The sequence below is a fragment of the Mesoplodon mirus genome (genome assembly GCF_964341445.2).
Source record: "Mesoplodon mirus genome assembly, chromosome: 1".
Lineage (NCBI taxonomy): Eukaryota > Metazoa > Chordata > Mammalia > Artiodactyla > Ziphiidae > Mesoplodon > Mesoplodon mirus.
Window position 1 is genome coordinate 37,240,602 of NC_138976.1, and position 25,375 is coordinate 37,265,976.

The 25,375-nt window shown below is 37.7% G+C and overlaps 1 protein-coding gene across 5 annotated transcripts in view; it reads right to left on the bottom strand.

The window, feature by feature from the left end:
• Window positions 1-25,375, bottom strand: part of PTBP3 (polypyrimidine tract binding protein 3) — a 102,364-nt gene that overhangs the window by 52,150 nt on the left and 24,839 nt on the right. For 2 of the 5 annotated variants that reach the window (XM_082623227.1, XM_082623223.1), the window contains 2 exons: window positions 15,674-15,758; window positions 223-392 (listed from right to left, as the gene is read on the bottom strand). In XM_082623227.1, the coding sequence (XP_082479353.1) occupies window positions 223-392; window positions 15,674-15,707 (204 nt within the window). In that variant the 5' untranslated portion in view covers window positions 15,708-15,758. Of the gene's footprint in view, window positions 1-222; window positions 393-13,838; window positions 13,919-15,673; window positions 15,759-25,375 lie in introns of those variants that run through there. The other 3 variants (XM_082623225.1, XM_082623224.1, XM_082623226.1) reach the window with 2 other exon arrangements.

Genomic DNA, 25,375 nt, shown 5'->3' on the forward strand with positions numbered 1-25,375 from the left:
GGGAAAAAAAAAGTTCAAGAAAATAAAAATCTTTTTTTTTTTTTTAGGCCACACCTTGCGTCTTGTGGGATCTTAGTTCCCCCACCAGGGATTGAACCTGCACCCCTGGAAGTGAAACTACAGAGTCCTAACCAGTGGACTGCCAGGTAATCCCCCTAAAAATCATTTTATCACTAACACCCAGAGATAATAACTGTGGGTCAATCTTTAAAACTTACATACCTGGCTTTTTCCTTTCAACATCAAAAGATTAGTTACTTTGCCAAATGGTAGACCTAATGATATGACCTCTGCTTCGGTGACATCACTTGGAATTTTGCGAAGATGGAGAACACGGGAAGGCGAACAGGGAGGTCTATCTCCTTTAAATTTCTTGTTGTCATTCCCATTAGCTAAAAAATATAAGATTTAAAAAAAAATTACTGAAACTGATTTGGGTTGACATATTACATTAACCATATCATCACATTTGACATTTGATATTCCAAGAGTTTCAGGTTTTGAAATTCAGGAACTACGGGGCTGATGGGAGAAGAGTAGAAGACAGTGGAAAACAAAACCATCCACCTTTCAATGAATGGGTTGATTTTTCACTGCAGGTATTATATTTTTTAAAAATTGAACTCTAATTTTTTTTTTTTTTTTTTTGCGGTACGCGGGCCTCTCACTGTCGTGGCCTCTCCCGTTGCGGAGCACAGGCTCCGGACGCGCAGGCTCAGCGGCCATGGCTCACGGGCCCAGCCGCTCCGCGGCATGTGGGGTCTTCCTGGACCGGGGCACAAACCCATGTCCCCTGCATCGGCAGGCGGACTCTCAACCACTGTGCCACCAGGGAAGCCCGAACTCTAATTTTTAACGTCAAGGAAAAGTGCTGGGTAAATGAATTACATATTTAGAGGTATCAAAACCTCTAAATAGTCAACTATTTGTTGTGAATAGAGAACAATATTTATAATATCTTTAATGTATTTTTAAAGGTATTTTTCTAATTTGTCCTATTACTAATTAAACAAATAAGAATAACAACTTTTAGGAAAGACAGTAATAAAAATTTTATATTTATCACACCCTACAAGGATTTGGATTTGAGACGCATGTTTATGAAAATAAGTTTATTTCTTAGGCATCATATAATTTTTACCACTCTATTTTTAAAGTACTTTTAGAACCTAAATTGTGGTTTCTTAGGATAATCTTATTCCTTATGATATAACAGGCAGTTCTTAACATAAGCATCATCATCTTTCTGGAAATGCAAATTTTTAGCCCCACCTCAGACCTACTGAATCAGAAACATCCCAGCAACTGTGTTTTAACAAGCTCTCCAGATGATTCTGAAGCAACCTAAAGTTTGAGAACCACTGCTGTAAAATTAAGAAATCTATTATGCCAGTTTACAGCCAAATTTTATTTAAAGCCTATGTTTTAACAGTGACAATAACTAGAACTGACAAGCCTGTAACGAGTACTCAAATTTATGTACATAAGATTCAGAAATGTTTTTCTCCCAGAAATAGCACCAAGAAAGACTGAATGCAAATTATCTGAAAGCCAAAAGTTTCATTACAGTGTTTTTTTTTAATACTAAAATACTTAGCAGTATTAGGAGGAAAATATAATCTTTCCAAACACCTAAGATTATCATTTTTCTAAACACTAATGAAACTTTACAATCAGGTGTCTGTGATCCTAAATAAACAAATTTCATGAGGACCATGTAAAAATTATATGGCAGTATTTTGTATCCATAGCTGTGGCACAGAACTCAACTTGCTTACAGGTATATAGGTTGACTTAATACCAAAACCAGCACTTGCTCCCAAATTCTCTATGTTCATGAATGCAGGCAACATCCTACCTGGACCCAAATACCATCAATTCCTAGAGGTCCCTACAGGTCTGTGCCTGTATATAACAAATGCCTAGGACAGAGTGTGGAAAATAATCAGCAAATATTTGTTGGAAATTAATCTGGGAGGCAAGAGGTTCCTTCTCCTTTCTCATCATGAAATATTGATTTTTCCCTCCAAAATGACTGATTCCATTTTCATCTCCACTCTCAATATCACCTCACCTATGATCTTGGCCCCTTCTACTCTCCCTTCCTCTAGTTTCACCCCTCCCCCATTTCCACTCAGATCCAACATCATATCAACCTAAACAGATGTATCATGTCATTATCCTGCTCTAAAAACCCTGACAGGATGCCAGCTACCTAAAATGTCCATTAGATTCTAGTTTTCACGCTGTTTTCATTTACACTGTTTCACTGGAGTTGACAAAAATATACTAAGTTAAATATTATTAATTTTAACAGATGAAGAGACAGAGGTTCAGAGATTAAATAATTTTTGTACACAGCTAGCAAGTGATAAAAGCATTATTCAAACTTAAGTTTAAAGGTAATTTTCTTAACCACAAAAATCTCAAAGTGTCTTATTACCATTTGTAGAAAAAAGTAAGCAACTTGACAGTGACAATAAATTTTCAGAGTATGCTCAGGGTTATGAGTATTATAATGATAATACTGTCACTAGATTAAATGCCAAATATCACCTCCTGGACAGGAGTGAAAGCCAAGCATGAAGTGCTTTTCTGCACCCTCCCCCACTATAAGCCTAGATGGCTAGACAACAATACCACCACCTTGTGCGTTCTTAACCAGCACAAAGTGTTAAAGACTAGAAAAACATACTAAAGGCCAAAGGCTTTTGTAAGTTTACCCAGAATATTCCAAAATGAATGAATGAACATTAAGAAGGTTGTTTCTTTAACTGAGGTGTTCAGAATCTCTGTAAAACTATGTGTGAGAAAAAATGAATACCTACACAAGCTATTTCAGTTTGCACTGAACTATCAAATAAAGACCTATGGTGACAAATTTTTATCAAGAATTATGCAAATATATCACCATTTTAGGTTGTTGATTGTTCTGCATTATAAAAGTGCCTGCGCTACGTTCAGAGCATGGGCTATGAAATCAGACATCTTGTTCTGACATAACTGAGCCTGAGATTCTTCTCCGATAAAATGAGTATAATAACAGTATATGGAAAATGTAGTATGAGTATTTGGAAAATTAAATATGATAACATTTAAATGCTAGGTGTAATGCCTAGTACAAAGTGATCAATAATCTATGTCTTGATTTTCTTAGGAGGGCTTATTTTACCTGGAAAGTATGTTCTTTCTACTTTTTTGGTGCTAAAATAATGATTGTGGACAACAGTGGATTTTTTTCTCTTGATGTTCTTACTTTGCAAAATTGACATTGCTTAAAATTAATTGAAAATTTTATTATTCTGTGTAATCTAAAAGCCTAAGAACTACTCATCTAGATGACCCAAAAAGGCTATATCTAAAGACTTGATAAATGTAACAATCTAAAAATGAAAAATGCATATAAGCAATTATATGGAATTATAATTTAATAAAAGAGGAAACAAGAAAATTGCAATGCACTGAATACATAACTTTGACAAATTATTCCCTGTACAAAAGGATATACCACAGACTTTCCCAAAATTGTATTATGAAAATAAGCATTCAAAATACTTAGCCTGCATAAATCTTGTATTTTTTGAATATAATGAAAAGTCCTGAATGCCTACTACATAGTAATTATGTTCCAAAGAGATAAGTGGAAGAGGCTTTTTAAAAAATTCATATATTCCCATCTCAAAACTGAAGGGATCTACCAAGAAAACTATCCCAGAAATATGGATCTTTTTAAAAATTCAACTTTATTAGGGTATTCTTTAGGTATAGTAAAATCCACCTGCATTTTAAATGCAGAGTATGACAACCTTTGACAAGTAACCCATATGGCCACAAAAAACCACTGAACCTGGACTTTTTTTTTTTTTGGAAGGACTTTTTAATTACCAATTTGATTTTTAAAACAAGTACAGGGCTATTTAGGTTTTCTATTTCTTTTGCACCTGTGTTTTTCAAGGAATTGGTCCACTTCATCTAAACTGTCAAACTTATTGGCTTAAAATTGTTCACAATTTTCACTTGATATCTATCTTAGCCTGCTCAGGACACCATAACAAAAAACGACAGACAGAGTGGCTTAAACAATACAAATTTACTTTTTCACAGTTCTGGAGACTAGAAGTTCAAAATCAAGGGTCAGCATGGTCACTTTCTAGTGAGGATTCTTCCTGGCTTATAGACAGCCACCTTTTCACATGGTCCTCACATGGCAGGGGTGGAGGGAAAAAGCAAGCTCTTTGGCATCTCTTCATATAAAGACATTAATCCCAGTGAGGGCCCCACTCCAAAGATCCCATCTCCAAACAGCATCACATTGGGGGTTAGGGCTTAAACATATGAATTTTGGGGGTACACAAATATTCAGTCCATAACAATATCTTTTTAATGTCTACAGGATAGTTCTTGATATTGGTAATTTCTGTCTTTTTTTTAATAAACCTACCTAGAGGTTTATTAATTTTATTGATCCATTAAAAAACAGCTATTGGTTTCATTAATCCTCATTTTCTATGTCACTAACTTTTGTTTTCATATTTAATATTTTCTATTTACTTGGGGTTTAATTTGCTCTTCTTATGCTACGCTTAGAAGCTTAGAACATTCATTTTAGACTTTTTTCTAATAAAATATTTAAAGCTGTAAATTTCCTTCTAAGAACAGCTCTAGCTGAACCCTACAAACTTTAGTAAGTTGTGTTTTCATATTAATTCACTTCAAAATATCTTCTAATTTCCCTTGTGACTTCTTATGTGATCTATGGATTAAGTGTTACTTTCTTTTTCCAAGCAACTGGAGATTTTTTTCTCACATATTTGAGGATCATTTCTTAAAACTGCTAATACAATTCTAATGCATAATTTTAATGCATTCATATTTACTGAGACTTAAGGACCCAGCATATAGTTTACCTTGCTGACCATTTCATGTGAACTTGAAAAGAATATGTATGATGATGGTGTGTGGGAGACTGTTCCGTATCTCAATGAGGTCAAGCTGGTTGATAGTGTTGAAAACTTCTATATTAGGTGATCTACAAACTTCCTCTAAAGGGTCACATAAATATTTTAGACTTTGTGGGCCATAGAGGCTCTGAACCAACTATTTATCTCTGCAGTTGTAAAATGAATGCAGCCATAGCTGACATCTAGCAGAAAAATCCGAACGAACTTTTTGGCCAAGCCAATAAATAAGTATGACTGTGTTCAAATAAAGTTTTATATATAGACAGTAAAATTTAATTTCATATAAGTTTCATGTATCAGAAAATTTTCATGTATCAGAAAATATTCTTTGTGTTTTTCATCATTTAAAATGTAAAAATCAGGACTTCCCTGGTGGTCCAGTGGCTAAGACTCCGCACTCCCAATGTAGGGGGCCTGGGTTTGATCCCTGGTCAGGGAACTGGATCCCACATGCTGCAACTAAGAGTTCGCGTGCTGCAACTAAAGGTCCCGCGTTCTGCAACGAAGATACTGCATGCCGCAACAAAGACCAGGCAGAGCGAAATACATACATACATACATACATACATAAATACATAAATAAATGTTTTTTGTTTTTTTTTAATGTAAAAATCAATCCTAGCTAATGGGCAATACAAAAATGGGCAATGGAATGGATGTAGTCCACTGGGCAGAGTTTGCTAATGCCTGCTCTGGATCCTTATTGATTTTTATCTACTACACTATCAATTACTTAGAGAGGAGTCTTGAAATCTGCAGCTGTAATTGTGGATTTGTCTATTTCTCTGTTTAGTTCTATTAGTTTTACTTTATGTATTCTGAAGCTCTGTAATTAGGTGAATATATATATTTAGGATACATATATTTATCAAGAAATATAAATAAATGGAATACAAAGTAATAAATGACAAATAAAATGGAATATAAAAAATAATCTAAAGAAAGCCAGGAAACAAAGGAAAAACAGAACAAAATATATGGGACAAAAAGGAAATAAATAGCAAGATGAAAGACTTAGGGGGGTGCGTATTCGATCCCTGGCTGGGGAACTAAGACCCTGCATATCGCATGGCCAAAAAAAAAAAAAAAAAAGACTTAAACCCAACTACATAAATAATTATATTAAGTGAAACTGACATAAAGCTTCCAATTGAGGGGCTTCCCTGGTGGCGCAGTGGTTGAGAGTCTGCCTGCTGATGCAGGGGACACGGGTTCGTGCCCTGGTCCGGGAGGATCCCACATGCCGTGGAGCGGCTGGGCCCGTGAGCCATGGCCGCTGAGCCTGCGCATCCGGAGCCTGTGCTCAGCAACGGGAGAGACCACAACAGGGAGAGGTCCGCGTACAGCAAAAAAAAAAAAAAAAAGTAGTTCCCTATTCCTCCCTTCTTCCAGCCCCTAGCAACCACCATTCTATTCTCTGTCTCTAAGATTCTGACTACTCTAAGTATTCTTTCTTATTTCCTTTTGTGCATATCATATAGATATTTTCTTTGTGGTTACCATGGGGATTACATTTAACATCCTAAAGTTATAACACTTTAATTTGAATTTAGACCAGCTTAACTTCAATAACATACAAAAACTCTGCTCCTTTACAGCTCTGTCCCCACCCCTTTCCGTTATTATCACAAAATTACATCTTTATACAATGTGTGCCCAGAAACACAAACTAACAATTCTTTTAATGCATTAGTCTAAATTATTTAGAAAACAAAATGTGGAGTTACAAACCAAGTCACTTGGTAGCTTTTAGATTAATAATTTTTTAAAAATGTATTAGCCCCTTAAATCTGCAGAAAACAAAAAGTAGATAACAAACCATTGTTAGAGTAATATTGGCTTTTATAAGGGCCTTCACTGAGATCTTTATTTCTTCATATGGCTTTGAGCTACTGTATGGTGTCCTTTCATTTCACCCTAAAGGACTCCTTTGAAAATTTCTTGCAGGGCAGATCTAGTGGTAATAAAATCCTTCAGTTTTTGCTCATCTGGGAATTTCTCTCTCACTTTTGAAAGAAAAATTTACCAAACATAGGATACTTGGTTGACAGTTTTATTCTTTTAGCACTTTGAATATACTGGCCCACTGACTTCTGTCCAAAGTTCCTGAAGAGAAATCTGGTCATATTCTTATTGAGGATCCCTTGTATGTGATAAGTTGATTCTCTCTTGATGCTTTCAGGATTCTCTCTTTGTCTCTGACTTTTGAAAGTTTGATTATAAAGGTGTCTCAGTGTGGGTCTCATTGAATTCATCTTACTTGGAGTTCATTAAGCTTCTTGGATGTTTATATTCATGTTTTTCATCAAATTTGGGAATATGGTAACTCTGGAAATCAGATTCTTCCACTTTCTAGGGGTTTTCTCATTTGTGTTATTGTTTTTATTGTTTTTGATTGTCTTAGACTGTGTTTACGCCAAGGATCAGCTTGAGGTGTAAATTTAAATTCTTCTCAAGTGTCTTCTGAGCCTTTTCCTGGGCATGCACTATCACTTTCTAATTTTCCCTGTAGATGCAGCTGTTTTTTAATGTCCTAGTCTTCAATATTTGGCTCCCAAAAGGGGAAAAAAAGGGAAAATGAAGGGGAGGAGGGTGTGAAAAGCACTAGCCCTTTATATGCTCTGGAAGTCACATATATTGGGAGTGGGGCGTGCTGGCTTGCAACAATAGGGGGAGATGCAAGAACAATGGCTGCCTACCTCTTTGTCTGTACCTGAATGATGAGAAGAAGCAATCAGCAATCAGAGCACAGACCCCTTGAAGTTGAAGGACAAGGTCCTTTTTGCCTACCCTGGCTCCTATTTGTAAGCTGCTCTGGAACCACACAGTTGCCTGCCATGTGACTGAGGTGAGGGATGGGTAGCTGCTACTGCGCTAAGAGCTAAAATTGACCAAAATTAACCACAATTTACCTTCCAAGTCTTCCCCTGGAATTTGCAAGCCTTCAAAAGACTCCAGAGTTCCCAATTAGTTATAGACAGATTCTGCCACTGCAATTGTTGTCTAGGTAGAAAGACAGACTCCCGGTGCTTCTTACTCTACCATCTTCCCAGAATCCCTCAATTATCTTTTAAATTATCCAAAAAAATGAGAAAGAAAAAGTCACATATCCACATATTTACCACTTTGTGTAGACCCAAGTTTCCACCTGGTATCATTTTCCTCAAGTCTGAGGAATTTCCTTTTCCATTTCATAAAATGTAAGTCTGTTACTAACAAATGCTCTCAGCTCTTGTGTGCCTCAAAGAAGGCTTTATTTTAACTTTATTTTTGAAAAATATTTTAACTGGATATAGAATTTGTTTCATTGTATTTATCTTCAGTACTTTAAAGATGTTGCTCCACTGTCTTCTGGTTTGCACAGTTTCAGGCAAGCACTCTCTCATTACTCTTATCTTTGTTTCTCTGAATAAATGTGACTTTTTTCCTCTGGCTACTTTTAAGATTTGTTCTGCATTCCTGGTTTTCAGCAATTTGATTATGAGGAGATTTGGTGTGGTTTTCACTGTGTTTATCCTGCGTGTGGTTCACCGAACTTCTTGGATATGTGGCTTTACAGTTTCCACCATATCTGGAGTATTTTCAGTCATTATTTCTTCAGATATATTTGTTTCCCCACCCCCAACTTTTTTTCTGGAACTTCAATTATATATATGTTTAGATCACTTAATTTTGTTCTACAGGTTATTAAGGCTCTGTTCATTTTCTTTTTCAGTCTTTTTTTTTTTGGTCTGTGTGCTTTAGTTTCTATTGCTGTCTTTAAATTCACTGATCATTTCTTTTACAGAATATTAGTGCTGCTACAGCCATACCATGTTTTTTTTTGTTTGTTTGTTTGTTTTTTTGCGGTACGCGGGCCCCTCACTGCTGTGGCCTCTCCCGTTGCAGAGCACAGGCTCTGGACGCGCAGGCTCAGCGGCCATGGCTCATGGGTCCAGCCGCTCCGCGGCATGTGGGATCCTCCCGGATCGGGGCACGAACCCATGTCCCCTGCATCGGCAGGCGGACTCTCAACCACTGCGCCCCCAGGGAAGCCCGCCATGTTTTTTTTTAGATATTATAATTTTATCTCTAGAATTTCTATTTGATTTTTAGCTTTCATTTTCTCTCTGTTATGTTGATATTTTCCTTTAAATCCTTTCACATACTTTAATAACTGTTCCAAAGTACAAATCTGCTAACTTCATCATCTGTTATTTTCTAGGTGTGTTTCTGTTGACTGATTTTTCTCCTACCTATGGGTTGCGATTTTTGATTGAATACTCAACATTGTGAGCACTGGAATTGTTTTATTCTTTTAAAGTGCCAGACTCCTTTCTGGAAAAAAGTTAAGTTACTTTAAGATCAGGTAATTATTTTGAAGCTTGTTTTTAAGTCTTGTTAGGGTGGGTTTAGAATAGCCTTTATGCTAGAGCCGATATACCATCCCTACTGGTAAGGCACGTGTGGCTTAATATCTACCAGTAGATTCAAGGGCAGGTTTCTGGAGCACTTTTCTCACAGATGGAAGCTAGAACTCCTACAGGCAGCAAGACGAAAGAGGAAAAAAACATGCAGAGATGCCCCAGAAGTAACACTTCCACTTATATCTCATTAGACAGCACTTAATCACATGACCACATCTAGCTATAAGGAAGACTGGAAAAGCAGTCATTTAATCTGGATGGCAATGTGCCCAGATAAAAATTAGAGCTCTGTTGCTAAAGAAAATAGAAAGTATTGGGGTACCCAACAAACAGTCTCTGCCATAATTCCTAAGATTAAATTTAGGAGGAAAAGCATATGATTTACGTAGAGAAGTATAAAACATTCTCATAATTATCAAAGGACATAAAATAAGACCTAAAACCATGGACTCACATGCCATATTCCCAGATGGAAAAATAATTACACAAAAAGATCAACATTTCAGAATCCCTAAGATTTTGTGGGGAAAGAATGGGGAATGAGGGGCTGTTCTAGAACTACACAAAATAATTTAAAGTTCACATGTCCATTATACGCTAAGAGACATTCTTAAGGAATATTAATATCTAAGCAGAACGACCAGTTTGCCTGGGACAGTCACAATTTGGCATCATTGTTCTAGCAACCTGTACAGTTTAACATCTTCTCTTTTGAAAAAAAAGTATTAACAGTTGCATTGAAATAAGCTAGAATAGGCTTAGTAGATCCAATTGATATTTTTAACTTCCAGTTTTTGCCATGGTCTCATCTAGTAGTTTATAAACCACATGTACAGTGATTAAATCTGAATGTTAATCAATGTTAACCAGTGAGACAGAATCTCTTCATGACTTTTTCACAGACAACACACAGAGTCTTTGATTTAAAAAGGAAAAGAAGGGAGGGAGGGAGGAAGGAAGAAAAAAGGAAAGAAATGCAGTGGCAGTGGGGACTTCCCTGGTGGCGCAGTGGTTAAGAATCCACCTGCCAATGCAGGGGACATGGGTTTGAGCCCTGGTCTGGCAAGATCCCACATGCTGCAGAGCAGCTAAGCCCATGAGCCACAACTACTGAGCCTGCACTCTAGAGCCCGCGTGCCACAACTACTGAGCCCACGTGCCGCAACTACTGAAGCCCACACGCCCTAAAGCCCGTGCGCAGCAACTACTGAGCCCGCGTGCTGCAATTACTGAAGCCTGTGCGCGTAGAGCCTGTGCTCTGCAACAAGAGAAGCCACTGCAATGAGAAGCCCGTGCACCGCAATGAAGAGAAGCTTCCGCTTGCTGCAGCTAGAGAAAACCCGCATGTAGCAACGAAGACCCAACACAGCCAAAGGAAAAAAAAAAGAAAACAATTTGAAAAGAAAATTTTTTTAAAATTTAAAAATTTTTTTAAAAAGAGAAGAAATGCACTGGGACACAAGTAGCTAAGGATAGCTCCTAACTCCTTCCACCAGTATTCAACCTGTTACCTATGCTATTCATTTGGCTGCCAGGCTGCCAGTCTGTGGAAAATGTGGGAATTACAGGCCAGTAACACATGAAATACAATTCCGTTTATAATCATTCCATTTTATATCTTATAGTAAATCCATAAATCTGTAATTCTGAATTAATTTAACTTGCAAAGTTTCTTCTCCATGTGTAAACAATAAAGTGTCAGATGTTAATATGTTGACACCACTAACAGAACTTTGCAAACAGCTAAATTATATCAGTTTTATCATCATCTGCTAACATTAGAAAATCAGTTATTACCCAATAGTGGTATAATATTAAATACTTTCAATGGAATCAAAGGCAAGTTTTTGGGAAGTCATTCTATCAAAAGTGAAATGTGTGACACTAATGAGAATTCAGTTTAAAAAACTCAGCTAAAAATAAAACTTCTTTGGGGTAATAATACAAATATAAATTTTGGTGGAGCAAGATGTCATGGCAAAAACAGTGTTCTGACAGTCCCATAAAGTAGACATGTATCTGCAATCGATTTGGTGCACACATAACTTGTTACCAAACAAGCAATATTCTACAGATAGAAAAATTATAGTCGTCAAATTTTACAAATATTTTAAAATCCAAATTTAGATTAACTGAACTACAAAAATTTTGTGTTGAAGACTGTACTGAATACAAAAAAGATCTTTCAACACAATACATGGCTTTCTTTTAGCTATCCATTATCAATGTGATTTTTAAAATTATTTGTGCCTTTGAAGAACTACTTAAGTAACTTACAAAGGGATTTAACTTGTTTATAAATGAGCCCTAAAAACTTTCTGACACGATTTGTTCAAAATCAATTAGAAATATTTATTCAAAGAAGTCAAGGAATGGAGTACCAAAATCTTTAGTTTTTGAAGCTTTTAGAGAATTGCAAATACTGAATCAAATATTACAGAAGTATTTTTAATGTATAGGTGACCTAAAAAAAGAAAAGTTTTTAGGTATCAACAGGCAAACCCTTCAGCAGGCCATCCCCTCGTAAAAGGCAAACTAAAATTAGAAATTTTCCATGTATCACAGGTATTTAACAAGGAAGTCTATCTCTGTTCATGGATTTGAATGTAAATGTCTGGATTTTTAATTTTCTCTTCCCTTCTGGTAGGAATCCCCAAAGCAATAAATTAACATATACATTAGGACATGTTAGGGGCTGGTGATATCCTAGCAAGTCTAGCGGAGCAAACACAAAACTTCCCTGAAGATTCTCACAGAAGAAAAACATAATTCAGCCAAAGATTACCTCACAACCAAAAATTATGAATCAAGGAAAAATAATATACCATAAGCAAATACTAGCAGATACAAAACCCAGTAATATTAGCACCCCCAAGAACTCCATAATTGTAAAATCTGAGACTATAAAAATTTTGTTTTAAATAATTAAAAAATTAGGGGAAAAAAGCAATAGAAACCATAAGGAAAGAACACGATACTGTTTTTCTAAATAACAAAACTAGATCATCTTTAAAAATGAACCAAATAAAACAGAGAAAAATGAAAAATATATGCCTTGAAATCAATTACTCAATAGAAGGATTAAACAGCATATTAGACAAAGCTGAACAAATAATGAGTGAATCAGAAAAACATTTCAAGGAAATTATCCAAAATACAGGACCTTAATGAGAAAAAGGTGACAATAAATGTAAGAGGTTAAAACAATTGCAGGACTAAATGAGGTGGTCCTATACATGCCTAACTGGAGTTCCAAAAGGAAACAATTCTTTGGAAAGTAGGGTCACTCCTAGACAGAATAAATGAAAGTAAGTCTGCAGCAATGGTTTTCAACCCTGGCTGCACCTTACATGTATCACCTAAGAAACTTTAGAAACAAATTAAAAACAGTGCCTAGGTCCCCCTTCCCCCTCCTGTAATTTTGGAATTGGTGTGGAGTAGGTCAAGATATCTGTATTTTCTTCAAAGCTTCCCAAGCTATTTTAGTGAAGATCCAGGGTTGAGAACTAGTGATCTACACCTAGACACAGCTAGAGAAACCACAGAACAAAATTAAAGAGAAAAATGTTAAAACAACTACAGAGAACTAATACTATCTACAAAATAATAACCTGGACTGACAAAAGACTTCTCAAGAGATGCCAAAAGAATAATAAAACAATACCTTCAAAGTACTGAGAGAAAATAACTGTCAACCTGGAATTCTAAATAGCTAACTACCATTCAATAGTTATATCAAAATAGACATTTTTAGTCAGTCTAAGAGGTTACCATTTATAGAGTTTTGCTGAAATAGCTACTAAAGGCGATGTGCTTTAAGAAGAAAAACACTGAGCCTAGAATGGAATGGGATACAAGAAGAAATTGAAAACATAAAAGCAAAACACAGCAGACTACTGATGCCAGCTAAACTCACAGCTCATACTTCTTTTCCTAAGTAATAAATCAACCAGGATGTTAGTCCTTCTGGTCATCCATCCCAGTAGTTTGTAAACATGACCGAACAAACTGACCTCAGTTTTAAAAATAAGAACAAGGGCTTCCCAGGTGGCACAGTGGTTAAGAATCCTCCTGACAATGCAGGGGACATGGGTTTGAGCCCTGATCCAAGAAGATCCCACACACTGTGGAGCAACTAAGCCTGTGCGCCACAACTACTGAGCCTGCGCTCTGGAGCCCGTGAGCCACAACTACTGAGCCTGAGTACCACAACTGCTGAAGCCCACTTGCCTAGAGCCCATACTCTGCAGCAGGAGAGGCCACCGCAATGAGAAGCCCGTGCACCGCAACTAAGAGCAGCCCCCGCTCACTGCAATAAGAGAAACCCACGCGCAGCAACGAAGACCCAATGCACCCAAAAATAAATTTAAAAAATAAATAAATTTATATAAAAAAGAACAAACACATGGGTCCCACCCTAGACGTACTGTTAACTCTAGGAGTAAGGGCCGAAATTTTCTTAAAAGCCTACCAGATCAAGAGGATAATCAGGTTTAGGAACTTCAGATTTCTAGCATTTCCTTCATTCAGCAGTTCTCTTAAAGTGTGGTCCCTCATATGGCAGCATCATCATTACCTGCGAACTTGTGGAAATGCAAATTCTCAGGACCCACTCCAGATCTACTGAATTAGAAATTCTGAGGATGGACTCTGCAACTGTGCTTTAACAAGCCCTCCAGGTGATTCTGATGCCAGGTCAATTTTGAGAAAGCCGCTTTAATCTCCTGCTCTAAGTACCCTGGTTCACACTTCCACATGAACCAACCCCCTGCTGCTGTCCTGCCTACAAAATCCTTCCATTTAGTCTTCTAGAGCAATGTACCATGGCTGACCAATTCCCAAACATTCTTAATCTCTTCACTGGATTTTCTTTACATCTTTTGTCTTAAATGAACCTGGCTCACTTCTCTTATAGGGTCTTCACATAAAGGCTGTTCACTCTCCCAAACATCATGTAACTCAGGGTCTGGAAAGTGAGGTCTACTCATTCCCTAACTCCCTATAACACCAAAACATCTGGATAAAAATCTCACCTTTTCTGAGACTCTCCACTCTCATGGCTTCAGTTGTTAAGTGTATATGATATTGACTTCCAAATTTCTCTTATGATGTTGAGACCAGAACCCACTACCTATCTCACACTTCCATCTGGATGTCCCCAGAGGAACCTCAAATCAATATATAAAAATCTGGGGACTTCCCTAGCGGTCCAGTGGTTAAGACTCTGTGCTTCCAATGCAGGGGGTGCGGGTTTGATCCCTGGTCGGGGAACTAAGATCCCACATGCCGTGTGGCCAAAAAAACCACAAAAGACAAAAAAAACTGAACCTGCCATATTGTCCAACCTTGTTCTTCCTGTACTTTCTAATATAAATGAAGGCACCACAATTCAGCTACCCAATTATCTAAGTCTAAACCTATAAATCATCAATGGAATTCCTTATTCAAACATTCGATTAATCACCAATTACCATCAATTATTTCACCTTCTGTTAAGTTCTCTAATTTTCTCCATCACAACTACTACTGCTATAGTACAAATTCTCCTCCCTTACTAGGATTTCCTATACAGCAATAGCCTCCTAACTGCTCACTCTCTGTCAAGTATTGCACTCCTCCAATTCATTTTACAGTCCTTAAATTTCAAGAACATTTATTTTTAAAGTCATGTGAACTTATAGTTTTAATACTTCTACTCTAAATCCATCATCATTCAACACAAGTTTTTTGTTTTTTTTTTGTGGTATGCGGGCTTCTCACTGTTGTGGCCTCTCCCGTTGTGGGGCACAGGCTCCAGACGCGCAGGCTCAGCGGCCATGGCTCACGGGCCCAGGTGCTCCGCGGCATGTGGGATCTTCACGGACCGGGGCACGAACCCGTGTCTCCTGCATCGGCAGGCAGACTCTCAACCACTGCGCCACCAGGGAAGCCCCCTCAACACAAGTTTTTAAATCTAGCTTTTACTCAATAGTTCTAGATCACCAACTTACTGATAATTTTATCACAACTATATGATAATTTTACTGTGATAATTTTACTTACCGTGATAATTTTATCACAACTATGTAACAAAGAATGTCAGTCAAAAAAGTAATTATCTAATTAAATCCAAATTAATGCTTAAAATTTAAGTGCTGTAACTAGTAATTTCATCTACATGAACTTCATTGCCACAAATTTTAGATTTTGTTATAAATAATAGCACTCCATGTTTGTAAGATGAGCAAAATAAGAACATTGTGAAAAAAATATTTTTGAAACCCAGAGAAAGAAAACATCTCAGATTTTGAAAAAATGAAAACTCACCATACACACCTGCAGAACGAGTGGAATTGTTCATGGTAAAAGGTCCGTTAACGCTGTCGGAAGAAAGAAGCTCATCAGAACCCCGCTGAAAAGCAAGAGCAATATTCTGTTAATAAAACAAGTCTTGGATAATGGTCCATATTTACTACTAAAAATATTAAAAGCTAATATTACTTAATCTGAATATCAAGGCACTTAAGGGGAAGTCCTCAAGAATCATAAAATCTAAAGGTTGGAAGTGAACTTAATAGTAAACAAAAATTATTGAACATCCACATGATTGTTAGTTATAAAAAAGAGAACTGCCATCACATAATTGGGGGCATAATCCCACAACCCTTTTGAATGAAACTCAATTCTCTGAGACGTTACATCTGAAGTGTCAAAACCATATTTAGGGGTTGAATCCTGACATTGTTTTTGTTGTATATCTTTAAGTATATTTAGTATATTTTAAATACATTTTGGTATATTAAGTATGTTGTTTTGTAGTATATATATATATATTTTTATAAAGGACTGATGGCTTTTTATTTTTTATTTTTTTTGGCTGCTTTGGGCCTTCGCTGCTGCGCCTGGGCTTCCTCTAGTTGCGGTGTGGGGACTACTCTTCACTGCAGTGCACAGGCTTCTCACTGTGGTGGCTTCTCTTGTTGCGGTGCACAGGCTCCAGGCGCAGGCTTCAGTAGTTGTGGCTCATGGGCTCTAGAGGACAGGCTCAGTGGTTGTGATGCACGGGCTTAGCTGCTCCGCAGCATGTGGGATCTTCCCAGACTAGGGCTCGAACCCATGTCCCCTGCATTGGCAGGCGGATTCTTAACCACTGAATCACCAGGGAAGTCCTGTAGTATATTTTTAAGTATTTGCGTGCAAATAATTGTGTAGCACTCCCTGACTTTTTCATAGATGTGTATTTTTAAAAGTTGAACACAAAGATGCAATTTATTTCTATATTGGTCAAATCCTTTAAATAAGTGATTTTTTCATTCATTAATCCTTAAAATGATCTTTAATGTGTACTATTTCTTTCTTTCTTTTTTTTTTTCGTGGTACGCGGGCTTCTCACTGCTGTGGCCTTTCCCGTTGCAGAGCACAGGCTCCGGACGCACAGGCTCAGCGGCCATGGCTCACGGGCCCAGCCGCTCCACGGCATGTGGGATCTTCCCAGACCGGGGCACGAACCTGTGTGCCCTGCATCGGCAGGCGGATTCTCAACCACTGCGCCACCAGGGAAGCCCTATTTCTTAAACAACTACTGTTTAAGTAATTTACACTTTTTTTCAGGTAAGAGTTTTGACCAATTCCAGAATTGAACTGTCAAAGCTGAAAGACAAGTCAGTCTAGCCTTTTCATTGTAAAACCATAAGGTCTTTTACCAAGACTAAAATGTTTATATCTAGGAAGTACAATAAACACCGTGTATAAATTTAAAAACAACCTATTTCAACTGGTAGTTTGTTCAGCCCTCGGTCAATTTTTTTTTTGGCGGTGCCACGCGGCTTGTAACATCTTAGTTCCCCAACCAGGGATCAAACCCCAGGCCCCTGCAGTGGAAGCATGGAGTCCTAACCACTGGACCACCAGAGAATTCCCAAGCTCCATCAACTTTTAAGAACAAATATTTCAGTCTACTAGATGATAAAACCTAATCCCCAAACTACCCTACAAAAGTTATAACATCAACAGTGCTCCGACAGATATAATGTTTAGGGGTAAGGACCACTTCTGCAGGGAACAACCTCAGCCTTTGCTGAAGAAAAGCAAACCACCAATGCGTTTGCATAATATAAATACAATTATTTAAACAATTCCTGTATTAAACATCCAGAAATTATTCCCTTTGGTCTTTCACCCGTAAGTTTATAGAGACAGTTTGGAATAAGAGAAAGGAACTAAGTGAGCACGTGAGATGAAATAAAATTGAAAATCTCAAATTCCAGGATGACTTGGATTATGACCTCACTAAAAGCAAAGGTCTTCCTGAGAGTATGTGAAATACAGGTAATATGTGAAATACAGATATTGGCAGACAAAGACAGACTTTGTATAGATGCCTGCCAGTGGATACAGAAAGGTGAATTTTTGAAGTTTTAAATGTAGTAAAAATTTAAACATGCCCAACATGTTTTTATATATGAGGAATTTGATAAACTATGTGTTACTAATAGATACATTTTCGACACATGAGTGTAGTGTCAATATCAAATATCAATTTTCTACATGTAAATTGAATTAATTTGGTCTTAGAAACCACTTAGAAGGACTTCCCTGGTAGCACAGTGGTTAAGAATCCGCCTGCCAATGCAGGGGACATGGGTTCGATCCCTGGTCCGGGAAGATCCCACATGCCGTGGTGCAACTAAGCCTGTGCGCCACAACTACCGAAGCCCGTGTGCCTAGAGCCCATGCTCTGCAACAAGAGAAGCCACTGCACCACTACGAAGAGTAGCCCCCGCTCACCACAACTAGAGAAAGCCTGCACGCAGCAACAAAGACCCAACGCAGCAAGGAAGGAAGAAGGAAGGAAGGAAGGAAGGAAGGAAGGAAGGAAGGAAGGAAGGATGAACTTTGAAATCACTTGAGCTCTTTTCTAGACTTGCAGGAGTATGTTAAAATGTCAACTAAATATTAATTCTAGGTGGACTGCAGATTGAAACGTAAAAGACAAAACAATAAAGATTCTAGGAGATAACAGAAAAAAGCACCTTCATAATCTTGTGGTAGGGAAAGATTTCTTTTTTTTTTTTTTTTTTTTTTTTTGGTACGCGGGCCTCTCACTGTTGTGGCCTCTCCCGTTGCGGAGCACAGGCTCCGGACGCGCAGGCTCAGCGGCCATGGCTCACGGGCCCAGCCGCTCCGCGGCATATGGGATCCTCCCAGACCGGGGCACGAACCCGTATCCCCTGCATCGGCAGGCGGACTCTCAACCACTGCGCCACCAGGGAGGCCCCGGGAAAGATTTCTTAAACAAGAAACACAATTATTTAAAATAACTGATAAACTACACAAAAATGAAGTTATAATTTTTATTTACAATATATACAAATATTGAATCATTATGTTGTAGATCTGAAACATAATGTTATTTATCAATTATATCTCAATTAAAAAAAAGAATTTTATTAACAAAAGACACCATTAGGAAATTAAAAAGGCAAGTCATAGAGTGGGAGAAAATACTGCTGTATATATAACCAACAAAGACTCTATACCCAGAACTTACTAAGAAAAAGAAGAAAGGCTGGCGGGGGCGGGGGTACCCCACTAGGAATTGATATGAAAAAAATCAAGGTAACAGAAAATGATAAGAGAGTTGAACAGGCACCTCATAAGTAAAGTGGTATACTTTATTACTGTTCCAAAGTATTCGTGTCCTTCTTTTCCTGTGAAAGAATCATTCATCCCCATCTATGGCCATGTGACTTGCAATGCGTCTGAGTGGAGGATACCTCCCTGACCCACTGACCTTGAGCACAGTTTTGTGCTATGCTTTGGCCTATGGAGTATGTATGGACATGACCTACATGACCTAAATCCAAGCAGAACTTTTGACAGAATTAGTTTCTGCCATTTTTCTTCCTTTTCCCCTCTGAAACAAGAGGAGCATATCCCAAATAGAAGCTGCTCTTTCAGCCTGATTCCCAGAATAAAAACATAACTGTATAGTTCCATAATAGCCACCAACTTTGTAAGTACACAAGAGATGTTTTTCTAAACCATATCTAAATGACTAATACCACACCCAATAAACGTATGAAAAGATGCTTAACCTCAATGGTCATCAGGGAATTCAAGTTGAAACCTCAATGAAATACAAACATATTAAAAGGGCTGGCAATATCAAATTTTGATAAGAATGTGAAGTGAGAGAACTGTTACATGTTGCTAGTGGGAGTGTAAATTGGTACAATTGATTCAATATACTAAAGTTGAATATATAAATATCCTAGGATCTCTTTTATTCTATTCCTATGCATACACTCAAGAGATTGCCTGCTATGTGCACCTATACATATGAGAATGTTCTCAGCAGCATTATTTCTAGTAACCAAACTGGAAACAATCAAATGTCATCAACTATAGAATGAACAAATCTTTGTAAATTCATTCAATGATTTACAGTAAGGAGAATGAACTACTGCTCTACACAATAACATACAAAAATCTCACACTAAGAAACCCATCACAAAATAATACATACTACATTGTTGCATTTACATAGAGTTCAAAAAGTAGTCAAAACTAAATTATATATCTAAACTATGTATCTACTTGCAAAAGATGAAAATTGGACCCCTTTCTCACACCATATGCCAAAATTAACTCAAGAAGGGTGTATACGTAAATGTAAAACTATAACTATAAAACTCTTAAAAGGAAACATAAAAGTAAATCTTTGTGGCTTTGGGTTAGGAAATGGTTCCTTGGTAACAAAAGCACAAGTGACAACAGAAAAAAAAATAGATTAATAAAAATAAATTAGACTTCATAAAAAATAAAAACTTTTGTACTTCAAAGGACACCATCAAGAAAATGAAAAGACAAGCCAGAAAATGGGAGAAAATATTTGCAAATCTATTATCTGACGAGGGACTGGTACCCAGAACGTAATCTCTTATAACTCAATAATAAAAAGACAAAATAATGCAATTTAGAAATAGGCAAAGGATCTGAACAGACATTTCTCCAAGAAAATGTACATACAATAATCACATGAAAAGATGCACAACATCATGAGTCACTAAGGAAATGCAAATCAAAATCACAGAGATCACTTCAAATAAAAATTAAGACCATGACATCACCACATACTTATCAGAACAGTTAAAAAATAGTGACAATGCCAAATGCAGGTGAGGGATGTGGAAGAAACTGGATGTCTCATACACTGTTGAAACGAATGTAAAATGGTACAGCCACTCTGAAAAGTTTGGTGGTTTCTTAAAAAACTAAACATAAAGAGCAATCTCAAAAAGATCACATGCTCACACAAAAACTCACATGTTCTATGATTTCATTTATATAACTCTCTCAAAATGACAAAATTATAAAGATGGAAAACCGACTAGTAGTTGCCAGGGGGCAGAGAAGCTTGAGAGAGATAGTCAGTATGATTATAAAAGTACCATGAGGGAGATCTTTGCAGTGATGGATTAGTTCTGTGGTGAGAATTACATGAACCTACACATGCAATAAAATGAAACAAAACTATACACAGGCATTGTATCAATGTCAATGCCCTTGTTTTTTGTTGTTGCTTTCTTTAAATAATTTATTTTATTTATTATTATTTTTTAACATCTTTATTGGAGTATAATTGCTTTACAATGGTGTGTTAGTTTCTGCTCTATAACAAAGTGAATCAGCTATACATATATATATATATATATATATCCCCATATCTCTTCCCTCTTTCGTCTCCCTCCCACCCTCCCTATCCCACCGTGTTGTTGTTGTTTTGGTTTTTTTTCCCCAGAAAGAGCATCTTTACTAAACAACAGGAAACAAAACGTGCCAGGAACCTGACCAAACACACAAAGCAGCAGGTGAGACTCCTCATAGGAAAGAATGACTCCCAATGGAACATAAATAGATCCCCTCGAAGTAAATATATTTCGCATGAGTGTGTACATCCATATGTAATATATAGAAAGAAATTTGGTTTCTACCACGAGAAGTTACTCAGCAATAATAAATCAACATCTCACCTGAGGCCGGGAAGTGAGGGCGCTGCAGCCACGTTATAAACCGAGGCGCACCTCATGCCCGCACACACCTCCCCTTTGTGCATAAAAAAGTGAGCCAGGGAAGGCAGGTGGCCGTGTGGCTGCGGAGCCCATCCTGCAGAGCCCACGAGCCGGCTGCAGCAGGGAGGCAAATGCCAGGCCGCGCCTGCCTGGAAGGCCGTGTCGGCTCTGGGGTGAACGGCAGCGCTCAGGACCCCAGCAAAAGCACGACAGCGTGCCTGGTTTCCAACTGTGAGCCTGCCTCTGGGGTCCACCCAAGGCCCTCCAGATCTGTGTAGTTTGGCCAGTGGGGCTTCTCCTCGGATCGAATGGCTTTTGCAAGGCGAGTAGAGTTTCTAGACCCACCAGGGCTCAGCCCACATATACACGTGCACACGCCCACACACACACGTGCTTCAATGGAAGTCAGCAAGTTGCAAACAAGTATTCTACAGGGGCGTGCTCAAATAGTGCCTGCTTCCGAGTCAGTTTTGTCAACTGCATTCTGAGTTGTCCCCATGCCAAGGTGGATTTGTTCAAAAGATACGAGTTGCTGGAGGCTACAGAGACACAAGATGTGTTACACACCGGGGGGTGCAACCCTCTCAGGGCTTGGCACAGTGTTTAGTAACAAAACAAACAGAAGAAATGCACGGGAACCCAATGCCCTTATTTTGATAGTGTAAGTATGTAAGAGGTAACGATTAGGGGAAACTGTGAAAGGTACACAAGACCTCTCTGTAGTACCTTTACAGCTTGCTGTGAATCTCTAATTTTTTCAAAATAAAAAGTTAAGAACAAAACAAAACACAACTATGAAGAGATAACATCATTCTGAGCCAGAGGCTCCCTACTGACTTGAAAGACTTGTTGCCAGCCTAGAATAGTCATTACCATCATCACTGTGTTCAACCCTCAAGAGTGGATAAGAAAAGACTGGTCAAGCTGTCAATTACCACAGCTCATTCTCAGAGCTCATCCTTCACACTCTCCTTCTATACAATGGTGGTCCAGAAGGTGTCCCTTCAAAAACAAGCAACATTCAAAGAACAACCACAGGAGTTCCTTATGGGAATCTATACATAAGGAAAAGGAAGGAATCAGAAGATAACATACAACAGAAAAATGACACAACTTTATGTTATGAGTAAATGGTTCTTTGTAAAATGAAAAAAGTTTTTAGGAAAATATTATAGCCTCTCCTAAACAAAATACAAAGGGATACAACAGCTCAAGGGAGAGACAAATGAGAATTCTACCAGAGTTAAAAGACAGATCTGTGAAAAACAAGAATAAAGCAGTGTCACAAAAGTCAGATGTTTCAAAGAGAGGATAAGAGAACCAAAAGTGCAAAACATCTTTCCACCCTCCAAAGAAGTTACCTGCTGAGAGGAACCAATTCTTACTCTGTAATTACATTATCAAAAAGCTAGAAAGAACAAATTTTCAGGGAAGCACTTTCTTGGAGTTACACGAGATTACTTAAAAGGCATCTAGAGAAGGTGTTAAACTGTTAACACAGGTCTGCCCCAGACAAGGCTTGCCAGCTAAGAATCCAAAAAAGTTGTGGTCTTCTTAATGCACACATGCCATTTCAGTTTCAACGAGGAGAGAAATGAGTTACTCATGGTTCTTTCTGTTTCTATCTCATTCAATAAACTCTGTTACCTAATTTCCTAACAAATAAATCTCCAATCAACTATTAAAGTGAAATTATTCCTTGTTGCTTATTGAATCAAGTCTAAATGTATTGTGATGGTGATTAAAAGCTCCTTCTAATCTGGACCTCCTACTCACAATAACACTCCTGTCTTCTAATTTTCCCCAAATACATCATCTTTATTTCTGCTACTTTTTATGCTATTCTCCTGCCTCAAACACTATCTCTTCACAACGTATCCAGTCCTACCTATTGGTCAGAGATAATTAATACCACATCTGGAAAATTTTTCATCCCCAAAGTGAAGAGATTGACCTGAATTTTGATTGTCTTTCAACATTAAAATGTGCAAGATCCTAGGTTTTAGTACACTTCACGTAATATATTCTTCCTATGTATATAACTATCAATATCACACATTTTGTCAAATAGGTACAGTTTTTTCCCAGCTACTTTGAGGTCTATTATTGTGCCTTATACTTTATTATATTCCCCCATGCCCTATAGCATAGTGTCAGGTACAATATAATGGTTTTCTGCCTTGGCTATAGACTAAAATCACATATCCAAGTTTAAAATAAATACTATATACCAGGTCCTACCCCAGAGATTCTTAATCAGTAGCTCTAGGCTGAGGTTTGAGCACCTGTATTTCCAAAGCTCTAATGTGTAGCTAACTGAGAACTACTATAAACAGATGCTGTAATGAACACAGAAGCATAATAGTACAGCAGTTTAAAATGTAGTCTTCTAGGGCCTCCCTGGTGGCGCAGTGGTTGAGAGTCCGCCTGCCGATGCAGGGGATACGGGTTCGTGCCCCGGTCTGGGAGGATCCCATGTGCCGCGGAGCGGCTGGGCCCGTGAGCCATGGCCGCTGGGCCTGCGCGTCCGGAGCCTGTGCTCCGCAACGGGGGAGGCCACAACAGTGAGAGGCCCGCATACCGCAAAAAGAAAAAAAAAAAAAATAAAAAAAATAAAAAAAAATAAAATGTAGTCTTCTGGAGCAGACCAGATCTAGGTTTGAAAATGCTACACAAACTTACCTTTATATGATACTACATATTAGTTAACCTCTCTAAGGCTCAGGTTGTTCACCTGCAAAATGAGGGTCATAATGGTACCCATACTCATAGGTTGCTCCGAGAATTAATATTTCTAATATACACACCTCTCATTAAACAGTGGCAAATAAATACTAATGATTCATTACTCAATCCTCTTCAAAAGCTATATATGCCAATAGTTATATGTATGCAATGTAATTAGTACTGAACAGCAATCTCCTAAATGTGAAAGATATTCTTTCAATAAAGGAAACTTTCTAAAGTTTTAGAAAGAAACAAACTTTTTGATACTAACAAAAAGGAAATTTCCTTCTGTCAGCTGAATTGATAAAAGACTGGATTTTAATAAAATCAAAATGTACAGGATTGCAAAGGAGATTTAATAAAGTCCCATTTATGATTAACCTTTGAGAGTGAGAAAGAATAAAGCATGTGGGCATTAGAACTTTTCCTGCAGAACACTGATGATATTTGTTTATAGAGAAAAAGGAGGTCAAATTTTTCTCTATAACCATCCTCATTTAAGCATCTTTGCATACTTATCCAATTATCTCAGGAAAAGATCTGTAGATGTTAATTAGCTAGATCATTTTTCATTTTGATAGTTCTGTTTTATCTTTTTTTTTTGCGGTACGCGGGCGTCTCACTGTTGTGGCCTCTCCCGTTGCGGAGCACAGGCTCCGGACGCGCAGGTCCAGAGGCCATGGTTCACGGGCCTAGCCACTCTGCGGCATGTGGGATCTTCCCGGACAGGGGCACGAACCCGTGTCCCCTGCATCGGCAGGTGGACTCTCAACCACTGCGCCACCAGGGAAGCCCCCTGTTTTATCTTACTATGCACTGTACAAAGTTATAATATGAATCTATGTTCCTCTCTGTAATCCTTTTAACTGATAAGCTTTTGTCACCTTGTTACAGTCTCTATCATAATTATTTTTAATGGATTCTTAAAATTCTATAATTGCATACTAACTATTCCCCTATTACTAAATATTAGCATCACTTGTAATTTATTGATACCATAAGTTATGCTGTATTTATTTAGAATATAGCATTTTCCATATTTTATATTCTATCCATAGAATAAATATTAAGAAGTAAAAGAAACAATTTTTTTCTTTTTGAGTGAAGGTAAAAGATGGTAAAACTGCAAGAAATTTCAAATTTCTGCTTAACAGTATATATAGTAACTTCAAGTTCCTACTACACTACAAGTGACTAGTAAGAAGCATTTTTACTTCTATAGAGGTCT